The 15718-nt window shown below is 41.4% G+C and overlaps 1 protein-coding gene across 1 annotated transcript in view; it reads right to left on the bottom strand.

Annotated features, from left to right (window-relative positions):
* Nucleotides 1–15718, bottom strand: part of LOC122105758 — a 175663-nt gene that overhangs the window by 77893 nt on the left and 82052 nt on the right. The window contains exons 60-72 of the mRNA XM_042677043.1: nucleotides 14780–14918; nucleotides 13195–13328; nucleotides 13032–13066; nucleotides 12824–12940; nucleotides 12006–12154; nucleotides 11329–11413; nucleotides 10463–10519; nucleotides 8999–9123; nucleotides 6872–6960; nucleotides 3730–3779; nucleotides 3168–3335; nucleotides 1916–2068; nucleotides 1401–1601 (exon numbers count right to left, since the gene is read on the bottom strand). Coding sequence (XP_042532977.1) covers nucleotides 1401–1601; nucleotides 1916–2068; nucleotides 3168–3335; nucleotides 3730–3779; nucleotides 6872–6960; nucleotides 8999–9123; nucleotides 10463–10519; nucleotides 11329–11413; nucleotides 12006–12154; nucleotides 12824–12940; nucleotides 13032–13066; nucleotides 13195–13328; nucleotides 14780–14918 — 1502 coding nt within the window. The remainder of the gene's footprint in view (nucleotides 1–1400; nucleotides 1602–1915; nucleotides 2069–3167; nucleotides 3336–3729; nucleotides 3780–6871; nucleotides 6961–8998; nucleotides 9124–10462; nucleotides 10520–11328; nucleotides 11414–12005; nucleotides 12155–12823; nucleotides 12941–13031; nucleotides 13067–13194; nucleotides 13329–14779; nucleotides 14919–15718) is intronic.

The raw sequence follows: 15718 nt of genomic DNA, 5'->3' as shown, positions 1-15718 counted from the left end.
TGAGTGTCTGTGAAGCTTTTACAGAATTGGAAAAAAATCAGAAATATGAAGGTTTTATAATTAAGTTCATCATAGTTGTCTATGCTGAAAAAGAACATATAAATGTATTCCCTATATCCCTTTCTGGTGCTGGATTAGGTGCTACTGGTGTAAACATAGTAGACCAAGGTTATTCATTCCCTCCAGAGAATGAAATATGTTTACATCCCTTCAGTAAGGTGGATTAATGGTCAACTACAAAAAAGTACTGTAAGATTATAGGAAAGGTGATATCAGCCACTATATCTGAGAGAAAATTAATTGCAAGGGAGAAATAGAATCTTAGCATAAAGAGCTATGTAGTCATTAACAAAGCACAGATATCAAGTCATTCTAGCAATGCATTTATCAATGCAATGATGTACAGTGCTTAAGAGGGTTGAGAAAGGTACAAATGTAAGTATGCATGCATGTATGCCTGTATGTATATATGTATGTATGTATATAGTTGTGTGGTTAACTGGTGAGTACACAGGACTTTAGGCTGGAAATCTAAGTAACTTAATTCATTCCATGTATTAGGTATATCCTACCTGCTAAGTTGAGGACACCAAATAAAAGCATAGCATTGAAAGATAGAAAAGAACTCAGCATCCTCCTAGATGTAATTGTTAAGAACCTTTTAGGCAACTTTATACTGTTATACTCTTTCATTTATTCTCTCAGCAAACATTGCAGGGCTTAATGTCTACTGACATGGTGTTAAGTGAGAAGCACAAGAAGTGGACAAATCCCTTGTTCTGGAGAATAACAGAGAAACTGTCACAACAAAGCTAGCTCAGTCCTGGTGCTAAGGGTAATGACACCATGGGAGGGTAAACAGCACTGCGCTTGAGTGGAATGTCAAGGAAAACTCCAATCCAGACCTTGTTTACCCAACTGATAAGTTCCATGAATTCCCATCGCATACTATCCAGTTCCTCCACTTAGTTGATGTCACCACCATTCACACAGATGAGAAACAGAGACAAACAGCCTTCGCATTTAATTTTCCTTCTTATCCTATGTGATTAGTCTCCAGATCTTCTCAGTCCAAAACAAGTCCATTCTTCTGCACCTCCTTTCCTATACCTACATGACCTCTATCCTTCACTCTATCAACCTACCCAGTAGCCTACCTCCTTCTCTCCCCACTTCTTTGATATCTGATTTCATAAGAGTATCCTATTCTTAATTCACATTAGGAAATGGGAGCTGCTCTTCCAAGGGCTTCTCATTGCTCTTCACATTAACAGAATGGCTGGCTCTTTTGTAGCATGGAACTTTACAGAGTTAGCTTGTATTAGGATGACAAATCACTGACTACATAGAGACGGGAAAGGAAGACCGTTGGGTGTTCTCTCACATGTAACTATACTTACCTTGAACTGCAGCATTTCATTCTTGTGGTAGGTCACGAGCAGGCGCAGGGGGCTCACAGGTGTGGAGGGGAAGGCAGTGACATAAGGAGAAGACTTCAAGGAGATGTCAGCTGTGGCCGCATGGGAGTTATACTGCACATTGCTGACTGAATACAGATCGTTCACAAAGTAGCAGTGTGGGACCCCAGGGATACTGGATGCCTGAGAAGGAAAGTCAATAGTGTGCATCAGCATGTGGGCCTGGAGGTATCAAGTAGCAAGCGCTAGGAAAGGCCTTCCCATCATTCCTGGACCTTGTTTCCTTTAGATAGTGCCAAGAATTTAAATTTCTATGTTAAGAAAATGTTTATTTAAAATGTCCCACACTTTTCCTGTCTTCACATCTGGATGAGGTGTCTTGGGGAACCCTTTCTTCACATGGATTCTAAGTGGATACTGAGGTACTGGTGTTTGCTCATGCATTACAGGTGAGGTGCAGAGCTGTCAGGGAAAGTTCATGTTGTCAGTGCAGTTACCTCCCAGACACAGCCTCGGGCCATGCAGCTGGCCTCAGTAGCTCCATGCTCATCGGGGTAACAGTCTATCTTCTCCTGGTCCTTTATGCCGATGTCCCACTCTACTGTGTATGCTTCTCCCAGGACCAGACGGATGCCTGTGATCACAGCGACCTGTGCAAATGGAGAAGCCACATGGAAATATGTACATGGGACCCAGGCCTTCCAGGATGTGAGTCCTTACAATGAGACCAGACCCTCAACAATGTACAGGAAATATTCCAAAACATTACAGGCAGACTGGTCAATCAATACAGGGCAACTATTCAGTATGGAGGTCGCAACAGGGTAATATCAGTACGCCACACATTGTACATTACATTGTGCACATAGAAAGTCCAAATAAACTTTTTAATTGTCCCTTTGTCTACCTTCCTGACTTTTCTCCTGCTTCTTTATATTTTTCAGATTGACTCTGTTCTTTTTCTCTACATGTTTCTACTACTCTTGTCCCTTTCTCCACCAATCAGTGTTCCCCAATCATCTGAAATGGTAGAAAGAGAGCCAGAAGAATTATATAGTCTTGTTCCAATTGCCTTCCTATTTCTCTTTTTCTATGGAGTATTTAAACAAGTTATATGAATAATTCAGATTTCAGATTCATAAACTGCAAAAACGTTGAATTTGAAAAAAATATCTTTATATTTCCTTCAATTTCTAACATCTCTGTCTCATTACTCAGTCTCCCACTATTGTTTAAAATGTGAAAACATTTTTAATTGAATCCACAAATTTGTTTAAATAGCTTCGATATTTTTTACCTTTTATTTTTTCCTCTCTTTTTTGAGGTGATAGGAAATGAATTCAGGGCCTTGTGCTTGTGCTATATAAACATGTGGTCTATGCTAAAGGTACTTTGATGTCACAAGCAGCAGAATTTCCTTCTTTTCCCCTTGTTTTTCTTTTTTCATTGTGAAAATACCATACAGAGGGGTTACAATTATATGGGCAAGGTAATGAGTATTACTTATCAAGCATTGTTGAATTTCCTTTTCTGTTTTTCCTTTTATTTGTTTTTGAAATATGGCCTCATGAATTTTGCCCTACATGATCTCCACTCTCCATTCCCCTTCCTTCAACACCCCACTAGGTGGCATTACAGATATATGCCACCACTACTACACTTTATGACTCTTCTTTAAATAGCACTCTCCAGAGGACACAGGATGCCTGGAAGAATTCTTGAAACTCTGCCCAACCACATGAGTCTTACCCTCAGGTTAGGATCATAAGTGGCTTTAGGAGACATTGGAGCAAGGACACCATTCTGTTTCACTGTGATGTTGCTCAGTGCCTGAGTCCCAAAGATTTTAATCTGCTGGAATGCTAAGTTATTGGGGTCTTTGTAAGTTGCTTTGGAAATAGTCACATCCAGGTGGGTCTGCAAAACAGTGACGCATAATTAGGCATGAAATTGGATCTCTAGTATTCATTTTATCTTGTCTCTCTAACACTTCATCAGAGACCACATACTCCTCAGGCTCTGATGCTCCTGAACTCTCTACCAATGTGTGCACAGTGATAGGGAACTTATTTTAATAAACCTCTAAGGAAAATAAATTAAAAATAGCAAACAGAACTGAATCACACATCATCTGTTTTTATTTGTCCATATTATTGCCTCCTTTGGATAACAGAGATAAGAAAATTATTGAAAATTAAATCATAAATGGAAATATGCTTACCTATAGTCATTTATGCAAATGAAATTAGAAACATAATTACAGGAAGTGCTAAATCCTAACACCCAAGGTTCCTGAAAATGGGCTACTCACCTGGCTGGCCGTAAATTCACATAAAATGTAAACATCATTGGCCACAGTATCTGAAAATAATAAAAAGACAAGTCAGACTGGCCTGCCAACATAGGAAGCTGAGTTTCACCTGCCTCTCTTAGAGCTACTTGACGTTACAAGTAGCAGAATATCCTTCCTTTTAAATGACTGAAAATTATTCGATTGCATCTTCCTCCCTCCACATCTTTGTTCCCTCATCTGCCAGTGGACACTAACATGTGCTGTTATTTGAAAAATGCTCCAAAGAACAGGAGATTGGAGATTTATAGGGTGTGTTGTTTGCATTGGATACACACAGACTATTTCAGTATTTCAGGAAAGCTCTGCACTGTTTTCCACAATGGCTGTGCCAATTTACCACCTACCACAGCATCTGAATGTAGTTCCCTTCACTCCACACCCTCTCCCTCCTTTGCTGCCTCCTGTCTCTTGATAGCAACCATCCTAACGGATGTGATGTGACATGCTATTTTAATTTTTTAAATTTGCATAATTCTGCTGATTTGTGGTGTCCCAGACATTTTCATATACCCATTAGCAATTTTTATTTTGTCTTTGGAAAAAGCCTATTTACACCTTTTGCCTAATTTTAAACCAGATTATATAGTCACACAATATAGAGTTGCAAAAGCTCTTTATACCTTTTTAATAAGTCTCCTATTAGGTATGCAATTTATACATATTTTATCCCATGCTATGGTTAACACAGTACTGAATATATTATGATGTGTAGAAAATTTCTAATTTGACGAAGTGCTAGTTTATGAATTTTTACATTTGTTAATTCGTTTGTTTTATTTGTTGGTTTTTGGTCAGTCGTGGGGCCTAAACTCTGGACCTGGGCACTGTCCTTCAGCTCTTCAGTTCAAGGCTAGCACTCTAACACTTGGGCCACAGTACCACTTCTGGCTTTTTTGCTTAATGTGGTGCTGAGGAATTGAACCAAGGGCCTCATGCATGCAAGGCAAGCACACTACCACTGAGCCACCTTCTAAGCCCCATTGTTAACTACTTTTTGTGTCAAATCCAAGATAAAAAATTACAAGCAGGGCCAACGTCAAAGAACTGTTGCTCTACATATTCTTCTAGGAGGTTTGTTATCAGCCCTTTCTCCAACATCTGTAGTTCATTTCTTGTAAGAATATAAAGATAGAGACCTCCGAAGTATCAATGGATAAGGAATGTGTGGCACAAGTTCCCAATGGACTATTTTGTCCATAAGAGAGGTGGAAATCCTAGCCAGGCACAAATGTCTCACTCCTGTAATCCTAGCTACTCAGGAGGATTGAACTTCACAGCCAATTGAAACAGGAAAGTGCATAAGACTCTTAGCTCCAATTAACCAGAAAAAGCCAAAAGTGGAGCTGTGGCTCAAGTGGCAGAGCAGTAACCCAGAAGCTCCTCAGTTGTTGAATGAATCAGGAAAATATGGTATATATACACACTGGAAATCTATGTTTACATCAGAAAGAATGACATTACCCCATTGATAAAGAAACCGAAAGACTTGGAAATAGCTATACTAAGCTGAGAAAGCAGGATCCAAAGAAATATAGACTGCATGGTTGCCCTAATTTGTAATAATTAGATTGAGCTCATAAATCTACAAGTAAACCAAATGGATAGCAAAAGATAAATAATTGCACTGGGATATGATTAATTGAACAGTAGTCTACACATTCACATAAGGAGAACAAAGGAGGATATTGTTAGGAGAGGATCGCAAAGGCTCAATTGCTCTCTGCATATGATCCTATAAAATGATGATTGTGGAAATGAACTCCAAGAAGTAGAAACAAGAGGTATTTAAAATTGGACCATTGTCAGTTCTTTCTTTTCATTTTGCTTTGGTTTATTTCCTATTGTTTCTGTTTTTATTTCTGTGCCTTTGTCTTATATATCAATTTACCTGATTTGGAGGCAAACAGGAAGCACAGAAAAGGTGGGGAAAAGGGAGAACCAATTCAGGAATGATACTCACTAGACACTATGTTGGAAATGAACTGGACAACTTGGGGGAAGGAAGGTGGAGAGGAAAAACATTGAAAGAAAATGAGGTACGGGGTGGTTAAAAAAGAAATGTACTCAATACTGACTTATGTACAGTTAAAAAAGAAATGTACTCCGTACTGACTTCTGTAACTGTGACCCCTCCATACATCACCTTTACAATAACATTTTCAAAGAAAGGCAAAGGACAGCTCCCATACCTGAGTTAAAGACACACACACACACACACACACACACACACACACACACACATACACACACACACGGCATTCGCCCGAGTTGGAAAACCCTTAGATTAGTTACACATCGATAAAACTGGAACATGTTCTACAAGGGAAATAAGAGAGACATTGAAATATGTACCTTACGATCTCATTTATAACACAACCTAAAATAATTCAACTTACATAAGTTAAGAGGCAGAACAATAGTGGCCTGGGGCAGGGGTTGGGAGACATAGAGAGATGTTAATAAGTATATATGTTAACTACTTTGATCATGAGAAATCATAATACAATGTATGTGTATAGGTTATTCCCCTTGACTATCTTCAATTTATGTCAATTAAAAATTTTAAAATAAAATAATGAGCTTTAAGAAATTCCCATCTTGAAATAAGTATCATTATAGAAAGAATACCAAGGAGAATCTACCATTTCCCTTCTCCCTTCAGTATGTACTTGAAATACTTTCAAGACTATGTCCTGTGGGATTCGACTGCCAACCAAGGTAGAGCCACAGGAACTGTTACTGTGACAGGGCAAGAACATGGGCAGAGCCATGGCCAGATGCACACCAGGAGGAATGTGCATCCTCACTGCTCACTGAGATGGGGATGCTTCCGATGCCATCATATGCTGCCCATTTGCTCCTAGCTTTCCTGGGGAAGATAATACGGGACAGTGAAAGGAGTGCTTATGACAGATCCCGGTTGGCGCAGAATTCTAAGTTCATCTATTACTTCTTCAACACTACAACTAGAGAGCAAACTCTTCCATCAAGAATTGACCACTGCACCTGCAGAGATTTCTCCAATGGCTGATTAGCCAGCAGGAAGGAAGGGCCAAAGATGCAGGTTTGAAATAGGCAAGGTGCCCATAACAACACTCACCCTTTGACTGCCCGTCATCCCAGAAAAGTTCACCTCTGGCTACATTGTTGTCATCCAGGGCAATGATAAGACCAAGAGGCTTCTGGCGGCTGCAGGAGACAAGACTCACGTGAGAGACACAAAGATGGCAGCAAAACACACTGCCTTAGGTTTCCTTCAAATTTCATTTGGGAAAAGATAGCACCAGCACATGGTACTGCTTTACTTTAGGGACAGAGATCAGTGTCTCTTATTGAATAATGTCACAGGACAGGAAACAATCCAATATGTGACAATGAGCATCCACACAGGCAGCAAGAACATGAGCATCAAATCACGACAGTAAAAATCAATATCAAAATATTAACACCCCCCCAAAAAAGAAACACCACAGTAGTTACAGTAAAAGCTATGCCTACAAACATACACATGTTTAAATGTCAAAGGTCATTTAAATATTTATGAAATCACAATCAGATGATACAAAATTATCAATATAGATAAATGGCCATGAGCCCCTGATGAGAAACATATAAGGAGCTATGTGCCTGTCCCATGATGTTCCATATGATTCTGTGGGTCAGAGATTCCCTACCACTGATCTAGGACATGGACTATGAGAGCATATGAAAATCCTAAGCAATAATGGCGCAGCCAGCTCGTTTTAAGGATGACGTCCACAGAAGTAGCAACTGATCCCAGGAACAAATTCACTTAGACTGCAACACAGTTATACAAGTCTATATCATAGTAATTTGCTGTATGTGATTCCATATTTGGTTTTGATGGGAAGACAGCACATCCTAATAACTTACATTATAATTGGGAAAAGAAAGTATAAGACACAACTCAAACAGGTCATCTGAAATGGAACAAGACCCACATTTAAGTCTTTAACATCACATTGGAAACAAAAGTTCATCAATTATTCCAGATAATAAGGTAAGATGAAGGAAAGTCATACAAAGAAGTCACAACAGATTTGTGTTTCCAAAGGACCACAGGTGACCTTTGTAAGCATAGCGTCTAACAACTATAACTGAAATATTTGCAATATTAATAAGAGAAACTGAAGTATGGAGAAAATGCATGAATATCAATTAAATATCCAGAACAAAGAAACGGCAGCATTCCCACTACATGAAGAGTGGAGACGTGATTTGGAGGGAATTTGAGTGTAACTTGGATCACTGAAAATGCACCAGGGTTCACTCCTTTACAAAAAATAAAATGAACAAAAATCAAAATGAATGAAATCCAACTGGATTGAGCCATGCCTGGTCTGGGTGCACACCTGAAAGCACAGGTCAGCTGACTATAGAGGCAGCAGCACAGCCGCGGGTAGGCCAGTACTATTCACATATCCAGCTACAGACGCTGCCTAAGTCATCAGCAGCAGATGACTGGAGAGAGGAAAGACTTCATGCATACAATAGAGTTCTATTTGCAAAGATCTTTAGTTCCTCACTTTTCATCAGACGCTCTGAAGTCAAGTAACTGAGGGTCTACATTATAAGGAATGGTATCAGTCAGACATGGAGCCTAGATATGTTCATCTTCCTATAGCCATAGAACAGTAAGTCACTAAGCCTTGCAGAGCCTTTATTTGCTCATCTTTGACATGGAGACATTACAGATTCTGAAGCAAATGTTTTTTGCTGTTATGAAAGAAAAAAGTCTCCAGATAAAATGGCCATTACTGGCAAAATTCAGACACAGAACAAGCATTCATTTGATCTCAGTAATTGCTAATTATTATATAGGCCTAGGTGAGTCATTTCTCATCTTTTATAAGAGGATTATCAATGCAAGATGAAAACCACCATATAGCATAAACAATGGTTTGATCTCATGTTTTGGGAACAAGTATGATTCAGATAGACTTCTGAAGCACCCTGATCATGAGCGCCTGTCTGTTGAATTTTGATTCAAATGACACTTCTTAGATCAATCATTAAATTCACATCTAAAATACATGGGAATTGTTCAGATACGAAGATGAAAGAAGACTAAAACAAAACAAACAAAAGAACATGTGTTTAATAAAATGGCTTTGGGCCTTGAGAGCAGAGTCTATGGGATTGAGGTCTCTCCCTGAAAATAAGTGAGCAACCAGCATGCAAAGCAGAGCCCGGTCCCTCCACTCACCTGAGGTGAGTGTTCAGTGCAGGCTCCTGCCAGGGCAGGATGTGGCCCCCACGCACATGAAGATTGATGTGGTCCAGAGGTGCTGGCAGGACCTTCCACTCTCTGCTTGCATTGATTTGTGCACCCTGTGGGCCGGAGGAGGAAGGGATGGTGAGTGAGAGGTGACAGACCTAACCTGAGCAGCACAGGTACCTGACATCTCAGCTGCTCTCTGACCTTGCTGCCTGTCCCTCATGTCCAGCACACACCTGGGACTACAACCTTGCATTTTTAGGCCTCTGGGTGCAAAACAGCATTTGGCTTGTAAGTGTCCTGTGAAATACCTGGGAGGGACACTGAAGAAACTTTCTCTGCCCTAGGAGCCTTGAGGCTAGCTGTGAAACCTTAGCATGCCTCCCTAAGGAAACCCACAATGAGAAGGAGGGCTGTGGGGAGGACACCCACAGCAGAGAACAGAAGCAAATGTTCTTCCTTCATCTCTCCCAACACACTGCAAATCAGCTTAGATGAGCGTCATGAGCACAGTCTGTCATCCTTGTCTTCCTGCTGTATTTCCTCTTTGCTGATCTTGTCTCCTCCAAAGGCAGTATAGGGCTCTGCTTATATAGTCCTTTGGGTTATTTCTGAAAACTGTTCCACCTGTTCCTCGAGAGACCACCCTGAGTGGATTCCTAGCACCCTGTTCCCCAGAGTGTCTTCAGGGCTCCCCCTGCTCCAAGCACACAATGGAGAACTCATGTGGTTTTCTCAATTCAAATGCTCATGCTATGTTCAGGTGTGGGAGTCAAAGCTTTATATACTGCCTTATGCTCCTTAACATAGAAAATCTTAACATAGAAAATCTTCGGGCAGCAATTCAACAATGGTTAATATTTTATTCAATGACAGGCCTCCATATTTAACCACTTAGGACAGTCAAGCACTTATCATTTTTGATGGTTTTGTCAAGCCCTTGGCTCATGCCTCTAATGATAGCTATTCAGGAGGCTGTGTAGCAAAGATCACTGTTCAATGGTAGCCTACGCAAAATAAGTCTGTGACACGACATCTCAAAAGACCAGTATAATGTACAACTGTAAAATGGCTCAATAGGAAAGCACCAGCTAAGCCACTGATATGAGTAATGATAGAAACAGCCAACTGCAATACTGTAAAAAACACTCTAGTTTCTACCACAACTTACTGAGATCTGGATTATCTGTATTAACATTTTACATATTGATAACACATGGAGAAAATAAATACACACACACATACACACACACACACACACAGACATGCACACTGAGAAGTCAGACACATTCTTTAGATGTCACTTCAAGGCATTTCTTTATTAAGATGAGAAAAATTCAGATACTCTATCCAAAGGATTTGTCCAATACGTAATGAGAGCATTTGAGATTTGAAATCCAGGCCTTATAATAGACCATTTCCCCAGGTTGTATAAAATTTACCAAAGCTTACCGTGTAGAAGTCATACCAGTGGGCATTAGGGAAGTAAGCTGTCACATTTCTGGCATTCTGAAATGAAACACAAATATAAGCTGGGCTAGGGCGATGTTGCCAAGGACAGATCAAGCAATCTGCATACAGAAGGGCCGCCAGAGCAGTGAAGGAGGTGGACCCAGGGCCGCAGGTCTGCTGAGATCAGGAAGGTGGGGGAAGCCTCCTTCCCTTCCCCCTTGTCAAACATGAAATCGTCTGCACAACACAAGATGGTTTAATAAAGCCTTTGGAATACAGGATTTCAGGGGGGGGGGGAGTATATCAGTATTTCCTTTCAGAATTACTCATCTCTCTCTAAAAAGACAAGTTGAGTCTGAATTAAAGGAAAATTTGTACGAAGTATTCCAAGTATTCAGACATTTTAATCAGAAGACTAACTGATCACAGACAAAGAAAAGAAATCTGCTTGTTAGCCCCATCACAGAAGGAAAGGAGGGATGGCCAAAGCCCATATGACACCATCCTTGACAGATGTTCTCCTAGGAGCTTTCAGCTTGTCGTTAACTGTGACAGTGCCGTGTAAATAATTCATATCCTATTGCCCCCATGTGACTCTGTTCCTCCCATTTGTAATATCTAGGAATAGTCTTCAAACATATGACGTCATATTTCTTCTTCTGTGAATCTACACCTTATGCCAACTTAAAAAAATCATCTCAGAATAATTCTTGCTGCTCAAAAAGAAAGAAGAGAGATAAAGAAAAGAAAAGACACACAACAAGAAATTGTGTCTCAGGATCATCCAACACAAGGGACAGCCTCTCCTCGGCTGTCACCCAGCCTCACAGCTGGGAGCTCCACCCATCCCGGGCCTCCACACTCACAGGCTCCAGGACAGGGCTGACCAGGAAGGCTGCGCCCAGCAGAAACTGACTGTCAATAGCCCAGGTCTCCCGGTCAGACACAAACCTGGAAAAGGAAATGAAGTGTCACAGATAGACACCCCTAAGGGCACTGCCCAAGGCCCTGAGAACAACTCAAGAATATACCAAGTCAGAAACCCAGTTGCTATCTTACACATTACTGACTTTAATAAGGAAGAGATCATCTCCACTATTCACAGGTCAGACCCCAAACTTCAGCAATGCTGTAGATACGTTTCCTTCTGGGAAACACCACAGTTCCTCAGCATGGCACATTGTCAGTGCAAGGGGCCCCCAGCCCTCTCGTCTCCCCTGGAATGCGCTCTTCCATCACCTGAGCACACTTGGCCTGGGCCCACAAAACCAGCTGCCATAAACAGTAAGGATGTCTTTGTAAGACCAAATATGAAAGAAAGAAATCATGCTTTCAGATAGTTTCAACATTTGTAAACTCTACAAACTGCCTCTCATCCCTGATTTTTCCTGAGTCTACTAATGTCAAGTGTAGTATGGTTTCTGCCTGGAGGATTTAAAAAAAAATCCCATTTCCTCATTTGAGAAATGGATTGCAGCAAGCACCACCTTACAGAATGACAGGCATTGCCCAGTGCTCAGCAGGATTCCCGCTCGACACTCACTCATGGAGGAGAGGCCGCACCACAGTGACGCCCTCCGTGTTGGCCTTGTGCATCAACGTGTAGAGATATGGCAGCAGGGTGTATCTGGTCTCTATGACACTTCTGGAAAGATCCACAAAGGCAGCATCCCAGGACACAGGGTCTTGTCTCTAAAGAATGGGGGAAACTCTTTTTAGAACTGACCATGGGAGTCTTGGAGAAAGTGCAGTTATAAGATTCAAAGCCTAGTCTATGAAAGGAGGAAAATTGAGGAGAGGATACTTTGGGGCAGTGGGAGAGAACAATAAAAGGGATAAAGGGAATGATATTGATCAAGCTGGATTGTACTTGCAAACCAGCATGTTGAATGGTAATTCCTGTGTACAATTAGTTATAATACAAATATAATTCATTTAAAAAGACCAAAGCAAATATAAAATGAACTTAGCCATGGGTCTGATAAGGGACAAAAGGTTGTCACATAGATAGATTACTTTGGTATGAATCACTGACCAAGTTTACCTTTAGATTAGCTAAAGATAAATGGAGAAATGGATGTTACTCCTTCTGAGAGCATTGCAATAACCTAGGAAATGTCATCAAAGATCTCTGCACAAAGCTGGTGAAATTTCCCCTAAAACCTATTCCCACCCCCCTCAGACTACGTTGATCTAAACAAAAGCCATCATTCCTATACCACTGAGAAACATGGTTCATTGAGGAAAGCTTTGCTGATTTTAAAATGTTCCAACAAGTTTTCAAAGGGTATAAATTGTAGCTAGAAGTCTAGGGAATGTTCCAGGTGACCCTAAACATGAAAGTGGGGAGCAGATTCCTACCCTGGTCCCGATGGTGTTGTGGTTCCTGGAAAAGGGGTAGAAGGCCCCCAGCTGCATCCAGCGAGCACACATCTCATACTCCGCATCTTGAAAGAACCCACAGATGTCTGCCCCTGTCTGAAACAAGACACAACACAACGAGCCTCCTGCACAGTTCTCAGAGATGTGCCATCTACCTGTCCATCAATAGGAGCCAAGGGTCACTTACATAGGATATGCCAAAGAGGCTGAACTCCATCATACCTGCAAGGAAAAGCACAGCTGGGTCAGGCCAAGCTCTCCTGACCTGCCTCCTCCTCCTCCTCCCTCACCAGGCTCTTAACCCCTGCCCTGGGTGGGAGGAGCAGAGCCCTGGGAGCAAAGCCACACACCAATGATAGATTTCTTCAGCTGGTCCCAGGCAGCAGTGTTGTCTCCCAGCCAGTGTCCTGCCCAGCGTCCAGAAGAAGGGAATGTGGAGCGGGTGATGACGATACTTCTCTGCCCTGTCACCTCCTGCATGGCCCTGGTTGGAGGAAGCAGGGGGAGAACTGAGGCCAGAGCAGGCTTCAGAGCACCTGCATCCTCTTTCCTCACTCCTGTCCTGGGAACTTGGATCAAAGCAATGCTGCTGTCTGAATGGAGAGCATGTATTTCCCTCTGGTTGAGGGAGATATTCAGAGAAGACTGCCATTTCAGTGTTTCATGAAAAGTGCATCATGCAATAAACCACTGCCATGGTGTAAAAGACAAAGCCATCCTGTGTATTGACACAACACTCCATCTTCCATGGCAATCTAGAAAATGAGACTGGCTGATGGAGGGATTCCAGAATAGAAAGTGGAAAGCAATGCAAGAGTTAGAGTTAGCCTTTCTGTCCTTTTTACTGAACATAAAGCTCTGACGCCAAAGACTTCAAAGAAATACGAACCCCCACATCTCTACACTTTTTCCTCAAGACAGTAACCTAATAGTGAACTGTTCCCAGACCTATTAGGGTACCATAACCCAGAGAAAGATTACAGCAATGTTACTATCAACACCCAACTAGTTCCTGCAGAGCAGCAGTTCATGAGTGCAGTGAGTACTCTGTAGTTTGAATCTCTTTTCCTGTTTGAAGACCCACAGCCTAAAGACAGGAATTGTCAGATAATAATCTAACAACAGCATCCTCAAGTAAGAATCTTGGGGTAAAAGGCAAATAAGAACTCAATAACTAAGGCAAAAATAAAAATTACAACAACAAAGACTTGAATCAATAAGTATAATCCCAAAGCCTACCCCTGACTCCTTGTAGTTAGAAAAATGTCTTTTCTCACCCACACTCTACCACTTATGTGTATACTTTTCTACATGTAATGATCTTAAGTAAAGCAGTCCTGACAGGTCCTAAAATTAGTTTCTTATGCAGGACTCAAGGATTCTGTCTCTCCTACTGGAAGCTTGAGCCACCCCCTCCCCGATCCTGTCTTTGAGACCTCCATGGCATTCCACCAGTCAGTCACAGAATGAAGCAAATTTCCTTCTAATCTTTTCTTTAGGGCAATTGGCATTACTGAGCTGGAAAGAATGTCTAGCATATACTATGAAATAAATAGAGATAATTAACTATTAAAGTGAAACATTATTGTCTAGCCCATCACAATCCTGTGTTCACACTAAGGTGAGTAACACATTGAATATAATGACACTAACAATTATCTACATGTAACACCATGTATATTAAATAATGATTGGTGTATCACTGTGCATACATCAATCCACCATCAGGTAATTAACTGAAGCAAACATGCATGTTTAACACAAGCACCTCATTCCACGGTCATGTATTATTTATTGAAAGAACAAAAATTACCACACTGATGGCATTCACCTCTGGTGGGCGCTTACAATGGGGTTTGCAAGGTGACGTAGGGAAGCTGTACCCATCACTGTTTCTATCCTCGGGCCCAGCTGGAGAAGGGAGACACAACTCACTCGTAGGTGGGTCTGGTCTGGGACCAGCCATACAGGCTGTGGACGTCGTAGTGCCGCACCCGCGAGCCATCTGGGAGGATCTGCTCGCTCTCCATGCACAGGGTCTTGCTGCTCAGGCCTCTGTCCCTGCCTGCCAAATCTAAGAGGCACGGGGAGGAAACACAGAGCTGATATATTCCAACACGAAAATGTATTTATGGACCTTAAGGCTAACTTCACTTCTGAATGGCCTCTGCCGCACCAGTCACAGAACAGTGCACTTGGTGAGTTGCGCTGGTGCTGCAGGTATTTTCCATATCAACACGACTGGAAAAAGTACAGATGTCAGAAACGACAGAGACTTTTCACGCATTTACTATAGAGCAGGTCCTGATACAGGCTTTTGGGAAGGAAAGGGAAGGCAGGTCCTGGGGCTTGAATTCTAGGCCTGGGCACTATCCCTCAGCTTCTTCTGCTTAAGGCTAGTGTTCTACCACTTGTGCAACAGCACCACTTCTGACTTTTCGAGTAGTTTATTGGTGATAAGAGTCTCAAGTAGTTTCCTGCCCAGGTTGGATTTGAACAACTATCCTCAGATCTCAACATCTTGGGTAGCTAGGATTACATGCATGAGCCTATAATATTTATAATTCTTACAAAAATCTCCACAGACTATAAAGGGTTATCTATATCTTACATTTTAGAAAGTTAAGATTTGGAAATAATGCAAAGTACATAAAATTTTGCACAAGTCAAGGAAAATAACTGAAATGGAGACATAGAAGGACAAGGGTAACTACATAGCCCAAAGGTCTTATGACAAGGGCAATCAGCTTCATCACACCCACTGATGGCAAAAGACATTCCTGTGGATACATTACTGAGAAACTAAGAACTCTAGCTATGAAAATCACTTAGAGATACAGAAAATACAGCCGTTACAGTCCACATACAATATGT

Source organism: Dipodomys spectabilis, unplaced genomic scaffold (genome assembly GCF_019054845.1).
Source record: "Dipodomys spectabilis isolate Male_0828 unplaced genomic scaffold, ASM1905484v1 ptg000034l, whole genome shotgun sequence".
Taxonomy (NCBI): Eukaryota; Metazoa; Chordata; class Mammalia; order Rodentia; family Heteromyidae; genus Dipodomys; species Dipodomys spectabilis.
This window is presented reverse-complemented; position numbering and strand designations above follow the sequence as displayed.